Source organism: Accipiter gentilis, chromosome 7 (genome assembly GCF_929443795.1).
Source record: "Accipiter gentilis chromosome 7, bAccGen1.1, whole genome shotgun sequence".
Lineage (NCBI taxonomy): Eukaryota > Metazoa > Chordata > Aves > Accipitriformes > Accipitridae > Astur > Astur gentilis.
The window spans coordinates 21,167,934-21,186,752 of record NC_064886.1 but is presented as its reverse complement, the minus strand read 5'-3'; the positions used below and the strand labels follow the sequence as shown (position 1 = coordinate 21,186,752).

Here is an 18,819-nt window from a genome sequence, read left to right as displayed (position 1 = left end):
AAGTAGTGCAACTGTGAAAGGAGGAATCACAGCATTTATCACCAAGTCCCAACTCAGCAAAGCATCATATACATGGCCAAGGTTGAACGACATCCTTCTGCTGGTTAAGTAAGGACTTGTGCATGGACATACTTAGGCATGTGGCTGAACTAGGCCCCGGGCCTCTATGTATATATATGTTTTCAAGCAATTCCTATCAAAGTGTAAACACATAGAGGTGCTAAAATGAAATTTAAAATGTTTGAAGAAAAATCCAACATCTTTCAGTTTTTCTCAGGGTTTTTTTTCACGTGTAAAATCCAGCTTGCTAGCTGAAATTCTGTCTTGGACTGTGATGCTGAGTGAAACCGAAGACAGGATGACACGGGAACAGCTTCTGTGAGAGAAAGACGTATTCCTGTGAGCCTACTTATCTTCTTTTCCAGTTGGATTTCCAGGTTCAATCTCTTATTGAGGTCCCTGAGTAATCTTTACTCTCAAATCCTATCTTTGAAGGTAATTACAAAACATCCTATGAAACTCACCAGTGAGACAGATGTCTCTTCCAGCTTGAGAACAAAAACATTCCTGTTATTCAGTCAAAACAGACAGGTTTAATCACTCTTTCAACTTTCTAGTAACTATCCTTAACATCCACAGCCCTCTCTACTTAGAACATCTGCCTTTCCAGAAACCATCTTACTTGAGAACTGTGCTGGGACCATAACGAAGTCATCTGTGTCACAGGATGAATTCTTACTGCTGCTTTCAGCAGAGTCCTTAGATCCATGCAGAAAGCCGGGGGAATCCTGGGTAGGAGATGCCAGCGCCTTCTCCTGCAGCTGCTGCTGCATCTCTCCAAGGGACTGCTAATTCAAGAAGAAAACAAACACTGGCTTCAGCACAGCTACTTCAGCATTCTGCTTGACCCTTTAAACTGAGCTGTACAAGGCTACAAACAACATTTTGCTGATAAACCAGGGCTGATAGTTTGCCAGAAGCAGCTGTTTAGTTTACTGAAAAGGAAGAAACTTTTATGTCCGTGTCAGAACAGTGCATCTTTTGTTACACAAAACATACTACCAGCATGTCCGATGCTCCCCAGATAAGAAAAATTCACTTGAGGTATTGCATCCCTCTGCTAAGGCTTTCTGGATCAACCACGCATTTTCCACCAACTCAATTTAGTATGGCTGTGAAACAGAGAAGAGCCTTTAGAGAGAGTTTTGGTTGTTCTTTTGGGTTATGTTTTTTTGTTTTGTTGTTAAACATTAAAAATCTAGTCTCCACTCAGGCTTTTGCAGTAAGCAGCACTCAGTAAAACGCACATTAAGTGTCCCTGCACTTTCAGGACAACTCTGTTTTGCTGTAGTGCTAATAAGGAGTTAAAGAAGGGTCTGAAGGAGACTAAGCATTCAGTAGATGAACACCTCACAGCCATCAGAGGCAGGACAGACCCTAAAAAGTCCCATTTTTCTGCTTCCTTCAGCCAAATGATGAATAGCCCCACAATCCTCTTGTTTTGCAGACAGATGGAGGAGGCCGGATGCTTTAAAAAAGCTTTAAGACAGCTGAACTGCCCCCAGAGCAGATCACAGTCTTTATCCTAATGCATGTTTAGGCTGAGAAAGACTCGAATCAGCTTTCACTTGGGCCCTATGAAGGCCTTGCTCACCCTCCAAAGATTCTCCTGCAGTACCAGTGGGGACTCTTTCTCACTGTACACGCAGTACATTCAAGCAGAAGGAATTTTCCAGCTGTCAAAGTTGTCTCTCTTCCACCCAACTTGCTACCTCTGCCCTGCAGACATGGCATTTTTCACATGCTGGACCAGTACACCTCCATCAGTAAAGCTTCAAAATGCAAAGTGGGAACAGTGCAATACACTTCTAACATGGTACTCGCTCCTGGTCTGGCAGCAAGTCTGTACCATCCCCAAGCTTCCCAAACCAGGAAAGCTCAGGGGAGAGAGTCTGCTTTTCACACCATCTACCCTTTCCTGGAGTCTTATGATCAGGAGGGCCTCAGCCTACTTAGGGCTGCAGAGGGGAAGAAGCTGTCAGGGATGCAGTTACACAACATTCAGAGGAAAGCAGACCTCTCCCCTCTGCCAGCCCACCTCATGAGCACCTACATCAACTTCTGATAGTGCCTCTCACCCTTTCTCACACTAGGTTCAGACACCTTGGTCCAGGGAAACTCAAAGAAAAAAGCAAAAAAAGCAGTTAATACCAGGGAAGAAAAAATTCAGTTCTTCTCCCTTCCCTACTCATCACACCACCAGCATTCCTGAGTTCAAAGTCAAAAGGCAGCTTTCACCAAGAGCCTCCAAAAACAAGCTTTCAGTTCAGTGAGCTGGAGGAATGTCACTTCACTGGTCAGTTAATATTCTGCCCTCCAGAAAAGTTTTCATCATTTCAGGTAACCAGAGAGAAAAAACATCAGTTCAGATCATCTCTCACAGGACCACTGGACTGTGGCAGGTCTGGTCTGAGCAAACGGCTTTGCTGAACATCCCTCTGTGGTGCCTGGGAATGCTGGTCAGAAAGTGGGAGGGTCACCTTACAAAGAAGAGTGGATATGCTGTCAAGCTGCAGAGACTTTGCTTCAAAACAGAGAAGTTACTTTGCAGCCGAGTAAGCAGCGCTATACCCTGAATTAGTGACTGGTTTTTGGTTCCAAGGAGCTTCCCGTCTCTGCCAAGACAAGCTAGTGTCTTTAATACCAACTTCTTTCATAAAAAATTTTCATATCATAGGCCATGACAAATTGAAATATTTCTTGTAGAGAGAAAGACAACCTTCAGCACCCAAACTCTGAGCAGAGTGGAGAAGACACTGAACCAAACCCAGGCAGAACTAAAGCGTTCAGTGACTTGCACCAGGAGACAGCAAAAACAGAGGCTTTGTTTCAAAGCAGCAAGCAGGGAGACCGTTGACACAAGCAGAGCATCCTCTGGGCTGTACTTACAGGAGGCGATGCCAGGTGGGAAGTAGAAGAGCTGCTGGAGGAACTACCGGAGCCTGAACTGGGATAAGAAGGCATTGGCACGGAAGCAGCTAAAACCAGCAAAAGACAAAACCAAAAGAAGTTGTCAAACTAAGATCAATCAATAATAAAAGGTCTTTTTAATCTTTTCCCATCAGGTTTATCTCATGTACCGTCATGTATCTCATGTATCAGATGTGGCCAAATAAAGCAGAACAGAAGAAAAATTAGCATTCTGTTCAGTTGTACAATTCACATGCGTCCACTCCTCCACACACTATTTCAGTTACAGCTCTTGGGGTAGAAGGTCTCAGAACACCTGACCAAGGTCAGATGTCCACTCAACAGCTGAGGTAGCAAGATGGTTTCTGCCCTAAAGAGCCTCCAATGCACATTTGCAAATGAAGGGAAAGATAAATAGAAAAGTGGACTGAGTTACTCATGTCAGGAGCAGAGCTTAGAAGCTAGACCGTACCCTTACGGTTTCTTCTTTATCAGACCTTGTGTCTTAGCACACATACATCAAATGTTGGAAGGTCTGTGCCAAGTTAAACACATGCCTACTTAAGCCCTCTGTGCTTGCTGCACCCAAACAGTTGGGCATCACAGACCACATGCTACAACCCCCCCCCCCGCCCCGAATTAATCATTCCACAAGGAAATAGTTCATCGCTTCCTATACCTCAATACATTCTCCCTTGGTCACTTCTGCAAGTTAAAGAGGTTTTGCTTATTTAATCTCTTTGTACAGAAATTGTTCCACAGCATAGCAAGGCTATTCTTGCATCCCTTCCTTTTATGTTTTTTTGTTCAATATCAGAACTTACCATTTTATTCACTTCATTATTAAACTGGCTTTTGTAACTCTCATAGAGGCATAAAGCTCACAGTGAAAGGACTAGTTAGCATTGACCTTCAGGCAGAAAAGATGATTAAGGCATCACAGAAGAAAAGAATATTTAACTCCAATTAGGCAAGTGAGGTTCAGTAAATAGCTTAGAAGAGCTCCGCTCAGCTCAGGAGGGAGACAAGTCAAAGGTAATGCTGGCTCTTCAAAAGACTTTGAAGTATTTAGTGGTTCAAATTCCCCAGTCCACCTGCACAAGACCGAACAGTGCAGAAGATGCAGAAGAACCCCACTTCAAGGCAGCCTGAACTCGGATTTTACTATGTGACCATTTTGGTATTTGACCGACTTAAGAGAGAGATCAGAGGCAATGCTTAAGTGAGGAGAGGAAGTTTGCTTCTCTTCCATTGTGCTGGTGGAGAATTAGCACCTTGTATCAGATTTCTACCTTTGCAGGATCTGTGCTAATGACACCATACTTAATACAAGGAAGGTTAATAACGCCTAGAAGAAGAATGCTTCTGTTTGAAGTAAAACTACCTCTGTCATTAATGACATTAGATACTACAAAGTCCTTACTCTATTCAACTGGCTAGAGAAATAAAAGTACATTTCTCAGCAATTAACTGTTGAAACAGTGTTCTAATGATAAAAGAATGGGAAAATATGCCTTTTAATAAAAGGCTTTAAGAAGTCTTTCCATGTAGCCTATCAAAGAAGGCTAAAGGATGACTGGACCAGTGTCTCCTAGCACAAAGAGAACTATCACTTAGATGCTGAATTCCTCGGTCTGACAGAGACGTAACAAGATCCAACAACAGAAAAATGAAGCCAAAATGTAGACTTAAAATGTATGTTTTAACGTTAAGTACTCAACCACTGTAACAGTTTAACCAGGGTCATAGTGATCTCCTCCACCCTTTGCTAACATTAACAAAACCCAAATGTTTTTCTAAAGAGGTTAAGTTAGACAGCAAAGAGAGATTGATTCAGCAGAGTCCTGGGGCTTGTGCAATAGGAAGCCATAGCAGGATGGCTGCATGGGCCCTGTGTGCCATTCCCTCTTGCGTTGGGCCATACTGGCAGAGCTCACTCTGCCAGCATTTTGAGGGTTAGGTCCATAATGAAAAAAAATCTTTCCAAAGCTTTGTGAGAGGCTACTGTTTAGGCTCTGCATCTATTCTACGCTTGATTTAGTGCCCTTGACGGACTGTGGTGTTAAAATGCACTGTGGCTCTGGTAAAGGAACTGGGACCACGGTACCCTGACGATGGGTTTTCTGGGAGGTCAGTCAGGGGCTTGGCATGGAGAGCTACACCATCCACACCCCATGCGCTCTTCCAGCACAGCTGGTTCCCACTCCCCACGCCCAAGGAACACACACAGATGTCTGAGAACTTGCCTGTAAAACGGAGAGCTCTGTCCTGCCTACACCACACTGCTTTTGATCTCTGCGATCTTCCCACAGAGCCTGCAGAGCAATCCCTACTACCTTCCCTATATATTTAATACCAGAAATCTGAGAGGGGGAAGAAAGTCTCCCCATTTTTATCCTGCCAACTGTTACAGAACAATTCACTCTTGTACAGACAGACCTTCCTATTATGGTAAGGCACTTCTAAGAAAAGGTAAGCGAATTTTGACTGTATCCACACATGCCTGCTGCAAGACTTGCATTGCCATTCATTTTTCCTGGAATTAGTATTTTTGTTAGAGTCAGTTCTCTCTCAAGGTCTCCTCCACTCTATTTTGGTTCTGTGTTTATTATTGATTTAAACCTGGCTGGAATTGAAACTTTTCTATTTTTGTCTGTTTGCTTTGGACAGCTTTCCATTAATCTAGGGAGGAAGACAAGCAGGCAGACTTTGCCACTATCATCTGAAACTCGAGTTAAAACTCTATCTGCATGAAGCACACCTTTAGATACAGCCTCTATTAATCACTGTTCCGATCTGAAACCCTGTAAACTCCCCAAATTCACACTGTAATGCTGTGAGGTCCAACTCAGAAGGTCCTGACACTAAAAACAGACTTTCATGCATGTAGAACCACAAGGTTTGGCTCTGACAAACTCTCTCTGACCACCACATCCCTGCTGGTGCATTTTTCAGCGTCAGCCACGCAGGACAGCTTGAAAGCAAGACGCTTGCTTCCATCACCTCCACACACCCAGGCACTCCCAGTTTAAAATTAAAAAGGGTGCAAGCACTTGGCTCATCATGTTTTCAGCTGAAGTCTGAATGCAGGGAATGTTAACATGGATTGTAGGCCCCCACCCAAATCCAGAAATTGCTGGATTGTAATTGTAATGTAAATAAGTCTGTTTTCATAATTGTCCTCTCCAACTTGTTCCAGCAACAAAACAGTCATGCTGTATGTTGCATAACCAATGCCAACTGGTTTCAGAATGGGAGAGCTGGAAGCCTTAAAGGCAAGCCTGTGCTCCAGCTGTGTGGATCTTGATAATGGATCCTACACCTGCAAAAATCACTTCTGACAAATCATCCTACCAGGGGCTCAGTTGTCCTAAAAACATCTGAGCCTCAAGCTTTATATAAAAAGTTTTATTTGGAATCTGTGTTTTACACACACTGGAGAGATGCATTTTTGTGATTATCTGGATTCAATTAAAACCAGTCATCAAAAAGTTATTTAATTGCAGTCTCTGACAAGGCAATAGTTTGCATGCAAAAACTGAATGGACTTGTCCAAAGAATAAGCTGCTTTTTAAAAGTTTAAAAATTTGCACCATTAAAATCTTTTATATGCAGAAGTTGTGGTGATTTTTTTGCTAGTTTTTACCTATTCTATGTACAATAAGATTATAAAGATAGTAAAAGTCAAGTTAAGCCTGACAGGTACTCCAGACACTGAACCACCTGTACACTTCTGAACCATAACCACTCATGTTTCATGCTCTCTTAACTCAGAGTAAAGGAGGCACCAGCTTACCATTCATTAAAGGCAGGAGCAGAAAAACTTCCAAAATATTCTGCATGGGTACCAATTACAATGTGTTTACTGGGAGAAGACTTGCAACAAGTGTCTAATTATGCCTTCTCATGTATTATTACTGTAACACACTGCCCCATACCATATGCTGATCAGACCTGGCTACAGACAGACACATTCTGACCAGACACAGTATTTTAAAGACTTTTTATTAATACATTTTTACACATCTAAAGTACATGCTTAGTCAGAGGTACAAACCCCACAATATAAAGTAAAATATAAACAAACAAACAAAAAATAAAGGACATGTTGTAGTTAACAAAGCCCAAGGTCCTGAACCCACTCTCCAGGCTAAAGCCTGTGGCAAACAGAGCTTTGTGGTACACCCTGGATGGCAGCAGACTTAATGTCCTTGCTTCAATAAAGGAGTGAGATAAAAGGAGTGACATGAGAACAACCAGCCCTCGAAACCACAGTGGAGAGGATGAGCTTGTCAGAAATGTCATATTTAAAGATTTTTGACAGAAATGTTGATTTTGCTGAAGTGTCTTGAAAAACATGCAAATTTATTTAAACAAGGGGGACCCCCTGCCATAGCAACTTCAAAACTATCCACTTAGTGAATTATCCATATTTGAGGCTTCCCCAATTTTCTAGAATTCCAAAATTACGTTATATTAAAAAATTTCTTTACAATTCCATGAGACTGTGTCCTAACACATATCCACACAGAATGAAGAGCCGATGGCTCTCACTTTATCTGTAATCATTGTGTGACCAGCTCTGGACCAGCCTTGACGGGGTTCAGAAGCCCGGGTGATGTGCTCAGCTCTGCATGCGGGTGGCACCTCTCCCATTCTGCCCTTGCCACTTGAGGGCAGATTTGCCTGTAGGGGTATGGAGACCACCATGCTCTGCTCAGACTGCAAAATGTTGTCATACAGAAAGGAAATGTCTCACCTTAAAATTGGTTTGGGACCTAAATGAATGCAGAGTGGCCTGCATCTACAGGGCAGGTGCCTCTGAGCTGGAGGGTCCTTTCGGGAAAGCCTGCACAGTGGATCCCTAAGCTTAGCTGAGGTCTCAGTGCATTCATCATGCAACAGCTACTACTCCAAAACACAGATGCTGGTACAGATCATCCAGCAAACTCTCCTAAGAGAAACTTGCACACTCAAATGTGAATGACTTAGTCCTGCTTCCACCAAAGTCAGTGGTAGCCCAATTATGAGCTCCCAAGGAGAACAAAAACACAAGGGCACACTGTTCCTGCCCCCAGCTCTCCACTGCAGGCCTGAAGACTCTAATTCAGTCTGAGCATGACCATCATGATTCAGATGCAGCTGTGTCTCTTCTCCTCTTTGATACTTCCTATACTCACGATGCTGAGCCTCACGTTGAGATGAAGTAGAACAATAAACTTTTGGACTCATCTTAGTTCTGCATGCAAAGCCAGGGGAGCTAGCTGCTGAGCAACTGCAACCTTGCTAAATCATCTACTTCAGCTAAAACTGTGCAGATGTTAAGCATGCTACCGTGTTAAGCAGCATTCCACACATCTCAGGTGAATTTTTCTTATTGAGATCACCACAACCCAGACCTTTGCTGACACACCGGCTTTTCTCTCGTCTATTCAGAAATCAAAAGGACCACCATTCCCACATGCAGCCTTTCTCATCCAGGCTCTTCACTGCATTTCCCAGAGGCCTTCATCTATCACTGCCATCTGGCAGTGGCAGAGACCTCCACAGCAGACTACAAGAACCATCTTCTCCACTAGCACGTTTCTGTGCGCAACAACTTGAAGACCTCCGACAATGGAGAGATATTTCTCCTCTCATATTTTCAAAACCAGTAGTGGTCTCTCCTGGCTAGAAAGGACTCCAGGCTGTGGACATACGCCTGGAGGTGAGGACCAGCAGGGCAGCAGAGAGGTCTAGAGATCGTACAGTCCTTACGTGCCTGTAGAGGTGCTCTTTTTATTGGGCCTTGACCCCACACCATTAACTTTGGTGCAGCTGGGGGCAAAGGCTGAGCTACAGTCTCCTGCTCATAATGGTGCCTCTGGTTTCTGCACAGCAAACGCGCAGAAGCTGGAAACTGAGGCCAAGTCAGGAGAACCCTCTCCTGTTTGCAGGGGGTTTTCTGTTCCCCTGGCCAATGAAGCAACTGAACCGCTGGAGGTAAGAGATGAGCTGGTGGGCATGCAAGAACATCCTGAGGGAGTTCTCTGCCTACAGGGGGATCAGAGTTTGGAAGGCTTTTCCCACACAGCAGTGCTATAGCAGGGGCTGAGAGCTGAGCTGGCTTAGGAGCAGTCCTACAGAGGCAGAGTCCTTTCCTGCCTGCAGAGCAGTCCTGTTTTACAGGACTTGCCCCACATCTTGCTGGCGCAGATGGAGATTTGGACCTGGCTGGCTTGCAAGCTCCCCTAAACCAGAAGCGTCTTTTCTTGCCTGCAGGACGGTCACCTAAGTACACAGTTAAAATCTGTATCAGGAATAACTGAGAAGTCCTGCTCTGGAACCAGGAAAGCAAGAGACTGTCAGGAGTGATGTGGACATCAAACAAGGGGCATCTACCTACAGCATACATCCAAGAGGGGCTCCGTGTTCAGAAAGCATTGGACATGCTCCCTCTCAAAATTCCAGCCCTTGCATTGGGCACCCCAAATCAGTCACTGATGAAAATTCTTGGCTCTATCATTTACTCGGGAGATTAAAGGCCCAGAAGAATCATTCCAGAAGATGACAACCATACGCAATTCCACTAAACCAAGTCTCTTGGCTAGAGGACTCTTATCTTCCATACACTAGAAGCAATTCTGAATTGTTTTCCACTGAAAACAAACCTCTGAATCATAGTACATGTGGTTGGAAATTTTCAAAAGTTTTGAATCAAAAGAGGAAAGAAAGAACTTTCAATGGAAATCTGTCTTTGTTTTGGCCAGTTCTCACAAAACATCCAAATTCAACCCTTCTAAAACAAGATTTATCAAGAATTTGGAGGTAAATGCTGAAACAACCAGAGCTTACCATTTTGCACAGCTAACCTAGGGTACCACCTGGCAAGCAGGGACAAGAATACCAGTTTCCACCATTCACTATCATGAATTATCCTACGGATGTGGATGAAAAGCAAGATTATGCTGCATAATCCTGTTTACCTACAAGCATCCCCAAGGGCCAAGCACTGGCACAAAGCAGCTGAATACATTTCAAAGCTACATTTACTTCTACTTTACGTTTCTAAATAGCCCACTAATCACCCGTTTGAAGATAACTCAGCAAAATTAAATACGTTTTGATGGCAAAATCTGGACATGACACAGTAACAAACACTGAACCCCCTGTCTAAATAACCTTAAGAAAACAAAGTAGTCTTTTCCCTTCCTTTTGAACTAGCAGCAAAGGAAGTCATGTCATGGTTCAAAAAGAATTGCAATCAAAAATGCAACACTTACATTTTTTCATAGAGGCACTTGCATCCAAGAACGGGTGATGGAAAAATTCATCTGAAAAAAAAGAATCAAGAACAATGACTCAGTGAAAGGAAATGACTGTAAGAAGTTTACAAAGCAGTTAAAGCATAGCAAGTTACAGTATTTTACAGTGATTTTTCCACACAATCCAGTCAACCATGGAAGGTCACTGCGGTTGCATATTGTAGTGGTCAAGACTGCAGACTGGGGACTGGATGGAGGACCTACTCATAAAAAAAAGGATGGGAAATTATTTGGATCCAGTGACTGCTATGTAAGTATGAAAAGAAAAGTGGCTCCTCTGCTACCAGCCACCTCTGCAAAATCAGCTGGGGGAAGGGGGGTCAGCAGGCAGAGAAGGGATGTCAGCTGGGGCAATTACATGAATAAAGGGAGTGTGTGGGGGGGAAAGTCTCTGCCAAAAGTACGGCCAAAGGACATGAGAGTTTGTACCTTGGGACTCCCCACCAGTACTAATGGATTTTCCTTCCCCACAGGGCATTAAAGAACTTAGTAAGGTTTTGCTGCAAGCTACAACCCTGGGATGGCGGGGAGAATACATTAAATTAACTGTTAACGCTCTTCTGTCTTGCAACAGCTCTTACATTTGTAGGAATGGGGATCAGGTATTGAGAGTCAGATAGAGTGACTATGTTGAGACCTGGCATAGCCACATTTCTGCATGTGCATCAAAAGCTCCTATCAGTAGGAAGAGAGAAATCCTCAGGTGCAAAGTAGTACTAAAAGACAAAGTCCCTGGCTGATCAGGATGGTAAGTCACCCTAATTGTAGCGACCCAGGGGAGCTGTGTTTATCACACTGTGCTGCCACTCATTCTACAGAAGAGGAATGATGGACAAAAGGACTTCCACTGAGTGACCTTCCATCATGCACAGACCCAAACACATCATGCACTGAGGGCAGAAATGCATTTTCTAAAAGGTCAGCACGGAATGACAGCCCACAACTCCCTTCCTTTCACATCCAACACAACTGCTGCGTTCTCCACTCATTACAGGAGGATGTGCTACAGATCCAGGCCAAGAAATGCTTCTGTCCTGGCTTGCTGGAGACCCTCTACTTGTTTGCCTGTCCTCACAAGTAGGTACCCCTCCCGACTCCTTTGTCTCTGATCCACTGCAGCTCTATGCCGGAGTCCTCTTCTATCACAATCAGCAACTCAGCCTTTCAGGAGCATTAGTCATGGATCAACACTGACTATTTGGCTAACTGCAGGCAGTTCAACTTGTTTGCCCAGCATAGATTTCCTGTTGCAACACCCAAGGTTTACAAACTTCTGCTTTCTGTAAACAGCAACTCTTTGGCCAGTAAGCTTCCCACAAAGTAGCAACTAGGGTTTTTTTGTCTGTCTGCTTTTTAAACATAAACAATCCCTCTCTCCCCAGCCTCTCCTTGCCACTGCCAGGCCAGGGCCCTACAGCCAGAGTGTCCGGAGTTTAGCACAACAGAAGTGATGGAAGTCTCTGGCAGAGAAAGCTGGAATCTCACAGATTAGATCTGCTGTGGATAGAGAACATCCCTATCCTGCCAGGAGCTGCTCAGCTTCTGGAGTTTCCTGCTTTTGCTTCAGCCTGTTCCTCTAGAGGGTACCATCCCTCAGCTGAGCTGATTCAACTCAGGGGGTGGAAATGATGATTTCTTTCACTTTTACCCCCCCTCCCGCCTCCAAACCACTTATTAGTTGTGCTTGCAAAGCAAAATTGAAACAACCCTGCTTGTAATCATCAGCAGGAAACTTGCAACTTGAAACCCTCCTGGCTTTCTTCTAGATAATCTTGAGATTGCAAAGACCATCAGTTCCTGGTAGAAGAGCAGCTGAGACGCACAACAAGTAAATGAAGTTTCAAGCTTATGTGTTGCTGTTGCGTGAATCGACTCAACTCTGGGGGAGTGCCACGGAGGGCACTGCGCGCACCTTCAGGCAGACTACGGAGGGCCTCAGGGAACAAGGAGCAGCAGGACACCCCGCTCCTCTGGGGACGGTGGCTCAGGAATCATCCCTGACCCAGCAGCGCACACGAATCTTTACCTTACAGAGCGCAGGAGGGTAAAGTAACAGTGAAAAAAGGCACCAACCATCAGCCAAGGTAGAGCTTGTACAACTAGCGTAGGTGAAGAGAGCAGCCTATGGTTAGTTTGCCAGCAGGAGGACAAAGCATCTGTCTACTGGGAGCCGTCTAAGGGAAGGGAGAGATCTGCTTAGGACAGATCCAGAGCTCTGGGACATTAACAGTTTGTGCACAGCTGGCCATAGACAGCAGCTGAAAAGATGGCAATAGCTGGGCACAGAGAAGTGCTCTCATTTAAGTACTGCTACTATTTTGGCAAGGGGCATGATCTGGGGGTCTCCTGAGCTGACACTCTAAGGAAAGGAAGAAGGGTTCATTCAGTAGGTGTAAGTCAGAGAGTCTCCGAGCCCTCAGGAACACAGAGAAGCTGAAGACCGAGCACCAGTAGACAGCAGGGAAAGGCAAACAGTTGTGTCACAAGCAGGGAGGAAGCTCAGATGCTTTGGCAGAGAGTCAGAGGAGAGGAGGTAGAGGTGGATGAGACCAAGAATACAACTGGATGCTGAGGAACTGTATTGGTCTAAATAAATCATGGCTCTGGTACTTGCTTTCCTCTCAACTGACAGGAGATATTAAAATGTGGCATGGAATGCCACAGAGCCATTGAGATCCGCCTTCTATAAAGCACAAGGAATATCTCAAATATAGGCTTCTGTAAGAATATATTCACAAACCCTCCTTGAGAAACAATTATATCTTACAAGGACATGCCAATTTGTAGAGAAAAGGATCCCACATGTGATTAAGGGCAGGCAACAGTCTCAATGCAGCAAGATGTGCTCTAACTGTTGTCCTGAGTGAAATTAAAGTCTATTATCTTGGTTTTCCAAGAGGTAGACACTGACTCATGCAGTCTACTCCCAAGAGGTACAAAAACAGCTTATGGGGGGGCTAAAGATGTTTACCAGACTCAATTTCTGACAGCAGGAAAAAAGGAACCTCAAACATACTTTCTTTTGAAATGCACAGCAGCATGGTAGAAGAGGTAGAGATCCACAGCCCAGATAGACAATCTGCATGGAATAATACCGAGAGGTGCTTATATTGAAGTCAGTCTGTCAGTAGCTTCAACAACTCCTTTTTCAAAAGGTTTGTTTTCTCACTTCTGCACCCCAGTAACGAGTCCTTTACATTCAGCACTGGATAATTTTATCAGCCTCAGTTAATCCACATGCTTGCTTCACCCAGGTGACACTATCCCCAGAAAGGCCTTCCTGGTATCTCTAATTCAAAAGAATAATAGAGGCTGCAAAACAATTTCTCTTCATCAACTAGCATATGCTGCCCAGCAGGAAACAATCCACATGAGCAGATAAGCAACAAAAAAACAATAGAAAACAAACCCCCAGAAGACTGAAACAAACCCTTTTACCCCAAGCCTGACTAAAAAGCAGTATCCTGAAAACACACAGCAGCACATTTTATTTTCAGGTTAAAAAGGTAATGTCTGTGCAAAAAGCAGAAAGCTCTACGACTTGCTGTGATACTTCCCACCTGATACTTAACACAAATCCATAGGCTTTGGCCCCACAGCCTTGTTTCAGGAAAACCACTTGAACATGCTTGTCCAGTACCAAACCTTACTTGAACACAGAGGCCGAGGGGCAAACTTACCCTTTCCACCAGCAGCACTGGCCCACAGAAGCAAAGATGCTCCCTGTTGTTCTCCTCTGCACTCAGAGACACACCACCAGGACCAACTTCCTTGGTGAGAAACAGTGTTCACATCCTAATTTTTACCTGAGACAGGTCTAGACTATCTTGGCCCAAGGGGAAGGGAGAAGTGGAGAGAAGAATAAAAGACCATAGAGTTGCCTTTAGATGACGTGGTCCTTTCAGGGGGTCTAGGAAAGGTTCTACCTCTGCCTGCTTTCCTCTATGGCATGGTTTCACTAGAGGTTCTTCAAAACTTTTGGCTCAGCTAGATGCATCTGAAAGAGGCTTCCAAAGCCAGAACTGCCTGGCACGTAATGATTGCTCTCAGTCTAGAAGGAATTAAGAGATAAAAAAAAGAAGAGGAAATCTTCATGCCAGCCCATTCAGGAGACTGAGACACGGGTCTATAGGGAGAGCCGAGAGACTGCCATCTTGAGCCCTGATGAGAACCAAGGCATCCTTCCACAGAAACTTGGAGGAGGAGGGAAGGGTCTGCAAGCAGCTACAGTCTGGCTCAGATTATCACTGCAGACCCTGAGAAACAGGGGCTATTGAGTGAATTGTTCATTAAATGGGTGCAGCTTGCAGCTTTGAGAAGGAACTATGACAGAGAAAGAACATGGATGCAAAAGATCCACGTTTCACCTGGTAGCATACTTAACACAATAGAAGTTCAGAGAGATTATAAAAGCAGAAGCCAGGAGAGGGAATGCAAGTAAGAAACTGTACTGGGTTTGCATGGCAAGGTTTTGGCAGCAGGGGAGCTACAGGGGTGGCTTCTGTGAGAAGCTGCTAGAAGCTTCCCCCATGTTCAATAGAACCAACCCCAGCCAGCTCCAAGACAGACCCACCACTGGCCAAGGCCAAATCCATCAGTTACAGTGGTAGCGCCTCTAGGAGAACATACTTAAGAAGAGGAAAAAGAACCTGGACAACAGCAACTGGAACTGAAGAGAAGAGGGAAAATATGCAAGAGAAACAACCCTGCAGACCTCAAGGTCAGTGAAGAAGGGGGAGGAGGTGCTCTAGGCACTGGAGCAAATTCCCCTGCAGCCTGTGGGGAAGACCATGGTGAGACAGGCTGTCCCCCTGCAGCCCAGGGAGGTCCGCCGTGGAGCAGATCTCCACCTGCAGGCCGGGGAGGACCCCATGCTGGAGCAGGGGGATGCCCGAAGGAGGCTGTGGCCCAGTGGGAAGCCTGCGCTGGAGCAGGCTCCTGGCAGGACCTGCGGCCCCGTGGAGAGAGAAGCCCATGCTGGAGCAGGTTTTCTGGCAGGACTTGTGACCCTACGGGGGACCCACGCTGGAGCAGCCTGTGCCTGAAGGACTGCAGCCCAGGGAAGGGACCCACACTAGAGCAGTTCGTGAAGAACTGCAACCCATAGGAAGGACTTACATTGGAGAAGTTCATGGAGAACTGTCTCCTATGGGAGGGACCCCATGCTGGAGCAGGGGAAGAGCATGAGGAGTCCTCCCCCTGAGGAGGAAGGAACAGCAGAGACAACGTGTGATAAACTGACCACAACCCCCATTCCACATCCCCCTGTGCCACTGGTGGGGAGGAGGTAGAGAAAATTGGGAGTAAAGTTAAGCCCAGGAAGAAGGGAGAGGTGAGGGAAAGGTGTTCTTAAGATTTGGTTTTATTTCTCATTATCCTATTCTGGTTTGATTGGTCATAAATTAAATTAATTTTTTCCCCAAGTCAAGTCTGTTTTGCCTGTGACAGTAATTGGCAAGTGACCTCTTCCTGTCCTTATTTCCACCCACTAGCTTTTTGTTGTGTTTTTTTTCTCTCCTCTGTCCAGCTGAGGAGGAGAGTGATAGAGTAGCTTTGGTGGGCACCTGGCATCCAAGCCAGGGTCAACCCACCACAGAAACATTTGCTGAAGGTGTGTCAAATCTCTGGGTTTACAAAACTGTACTGGAATCAGCACTGACCTTTCCAGCACATATACTAAAAAACACAAGATCATACAGTCTTCCAGGCACAGGTGAAATCCAGGTGTCTGGATGCTTCTCCTAGCACCAGCCAGAAGTACAGGGGTTTGTGAAGTTCCATAGCACAAAAGAAGACACAGACAGGCAGCAGAATTAAAACTGGAAGGAGGTCTTACCAAAGTCCATGCGGTCCTTATGATTACGCTGCAAAAGGCCCAGCAGCAGCTGCCTCAGGTGGCTTGACGTTTCCCGGGGGATGCTAGGATTGAAAACAAAAGCAAAATAAGAGAATTGCAGTCTCCTTAAACTGCTTTTACATATTCAGGAAGGCAACCTGCAAATGCAAACTCACTTTGTGCCTGCTGGGCTAGGAACATAAGAGGAGCTCACTGGAGAGAGGCTGAACAGAAGCATCTCTATTTGCATCTCTGTTTGGCTTTTGCTCCCCATTGTCATTGTTAAGGCTACAGCTAATCTAGCTTTAGTGGCCTCTCCTGTGAGCACCTGCAGATCCTTCCCTTCCACAGCAGTGCCAACATCATCCACCTGGTTCTCAGCTAAGTCCACTCAACATGCAATATTTTGCACACGATAAATAAAATCTCTTCTGCTTGCTCTAAAGGGAATAAGGAGGTCATTAAAATGAAGCAGTTACCAAGGAGAAGCTTCCAATTAAGACATTGGTGGTGAAACGTATCACCAATTATTACCATTTTATTAAGGTATTTCTTTTTCAATGCAGCTTATGTAAGTAACCTTTATCTATTTGCTTCCTTGATATACAGCATTTAGTAATCAAAGGACACTAAGATGTGAGCAACTGCCACCCGAGCAAGGTAAAATTAGTGCCGCTATTACCCCACTTTCAGTATAGCTAGGAAGAAAATACTCTTTTCAATGACCACTGCAGCACAAAAGAGCTAGTAAATCATTGTGCTCTCCCTCACCCCACAAGCAGATGGGGGATGGGCCAGGGCAGCTCTTGACAACCCCAGTAGATTGCAAGAAGCAGGGAATAAATGAACAGATTAAGGCAGGGAAAGCAGAGTTCAGCTCTTGCATAAGTGGATTCAACTCTGCTGACTTTCCTCCATAACCAGAAGCACTGTTAGGAGCTGTAGCAGCCGGGCCCTGCCTCCAGCCAGAGCAGAGCTCTCCAAATTAAGCGTAGGTGGCTCCAACTCCTTTCCGTATTGACTCTGTTTATCATGGCTGTGCCCAGTACGGCCCCACAGTCTGCCAGGCTTTCCCCTCGCCCCATGCGAGGTCAGCTGAGGTAACGGCATGTGTGCTCAGCACAGTAATTTTAACTGCACGGAGCCCAAGCCTGCTCAGTAGCACAGCACGTGGCTCGCTGCTTGGGCAGGGCTCCACTTTGCTGGGCTGGCATCACTCACTGCCCTGAAGCCAAGCCTGACTGATGCTGAGAGAAACAACCCTTCATTTCCACCAACTCTACCCCTGCCACAGACAGGGTTAAAAAAAAAAAAATAGAAGCTAGGGCAAAAATAGTGGCGGGGGGGGGGCGGAAAAAGAGGTGCTACCTAGCACTAACAGGCTCCTATTCAGTGAAACTGGAGATGTGAGGCAAGGTACATATTTATAGGTTTCAGTACTACCCAGTTATTTTTCTGTGAAGCCCTAGGCCTCACTGGTGCAGGAATCTGAGCCCAGCAATTCCTAGAATGGAGAATGATGGCAAGCAGCCCTCATCCTTGTTTGTACTGGAGGAGTTGCTTTTCCATCCCTGACACTAGACTGGTTTCCATGCACCTTCCCAGGTCGACAAAGGAGAAGGCAACCAGGACTCTGGAAGGGATGCAGTTAAACTGAGACTCAGTTTGAGCCAAGAAAAAACACCCTCTCATCAAAAAACGTGTGCCTTAGAAGCACACTGCGTAACGGAATAACCCTAGATACCACAGCTAGCAGAGCCTCCTGAAAAATACATTAGTGCTGGAGACCTGCAGTCCTGCAGCATTATCATCATAATTTATTTATCCATGACACATAAAGCTCTTAGCCAAAATGAGTCCATTTCCCAGCAATGACTTTAGCTTTAGTATGGTTTTATAGCCAAGAAACAGGCAGGTCAAGTAGTAGACCTCAGATGTCACAACACAGACTGAAGATTGTGCAGATTAACAGCCTCGTCTTATCTCTCACGTCTAAAACATCAAGCTTTGCTACGCTACAGTATTATTTTCCAAGGCCATCTCTTTAAACATAAGCAACGAAACTGCCTCCTTCCCCCCCATGATCTAGAATGTACTTTGCCGTGCAGATCAGCACAATGAATATTAGCTTTTCAGATCAGTGCTATTAAAACTGTGAGGCCTGTGGGCTCTCTCCTACTGACATGGGCTCCCCACCTCAGAATGGCATTTCACCTGTCAGCAACAGCACCAGCCCAGCAGGCAGAGACCGCTGGTGAGCATTTAATGAGCTCTTCTTCCCCACCCCGTTCCCAAGCCAAAACACAGCACTTTCCATGGTGATGCTGGAGAGGTGGGTGCCGGCCTGCCTAGCCCCAAGGAGAATGAAACCAAATCCTGGCACTGGTGCAGTCTGAGAAGGAGGTCTCCAGAGCAGTTTCGTGTTTCATCCGGTATTGGCAGGGCTGGCAGAGGCAGTTTATTCATGTTTACTCAGGAAATAGCACAGATTGCAGTTCACGTTAAAAGAGACAAACTGACTTTGGAAAGCAGGGTATCGGCATTTGCACAAAGGTCACTTCAGATAAGACTTCTATGGTGAAAAAACAATGGGCTTAGATCTAAATTTTGGAGGAATTTGGTAGTTATAAAGTGGAGATAAGTGAAAATGGTAAATGCAGACTGCATAAAGGACTCACAACAAAGGAGAAGGACTAATCCCTACAAGAA

At 45.3% G+C, this 18,819-nt stretch overlaps 1 protein-coding gene across 10 annotated transcripts in view; it reads right to left on the bottom strand.

Annotated features, from left to right (window-relative positions):
* The window catches only part of ULK1 (unc-51 like autophagy activating kinase 1), an 85,883-nt gene that overhangs the window by 27,811 nt on the left and 39,253 nt on the right, over nucleotides 1-18,819 (bottom strand). For 9 of the 10 annotated variants that reach the window (XM_049804486.1, XM_049804480.1, XM_049804484.1 and 6 more), the window contains 4 exons: nucleotides 16,111-16,193; nucleotides 10,233-10,283; nucleotides 2,950-3,038; nucleotides 683-848 (listed from right to left, as the gene is read on the bottom strand). In XM_049804486.1, the coding sequence (XP_049660443.1) occupies nucleotides 683-848; nucleotides 2,950-3,038; nucleotides 10,233-10,283; nucleotides 16,111-16,193 (389 nt within the window). The remainder of the gene's footprint in view (nucleotides 1-682; nucleotides 849-2,949; nucleotides 3,039-10,232; nucleotides 10,284-16,110; nucleotides 16,194-18,819) is intronic. The other variant, XM_049804481.1, reaches the window with a different exon arrangement.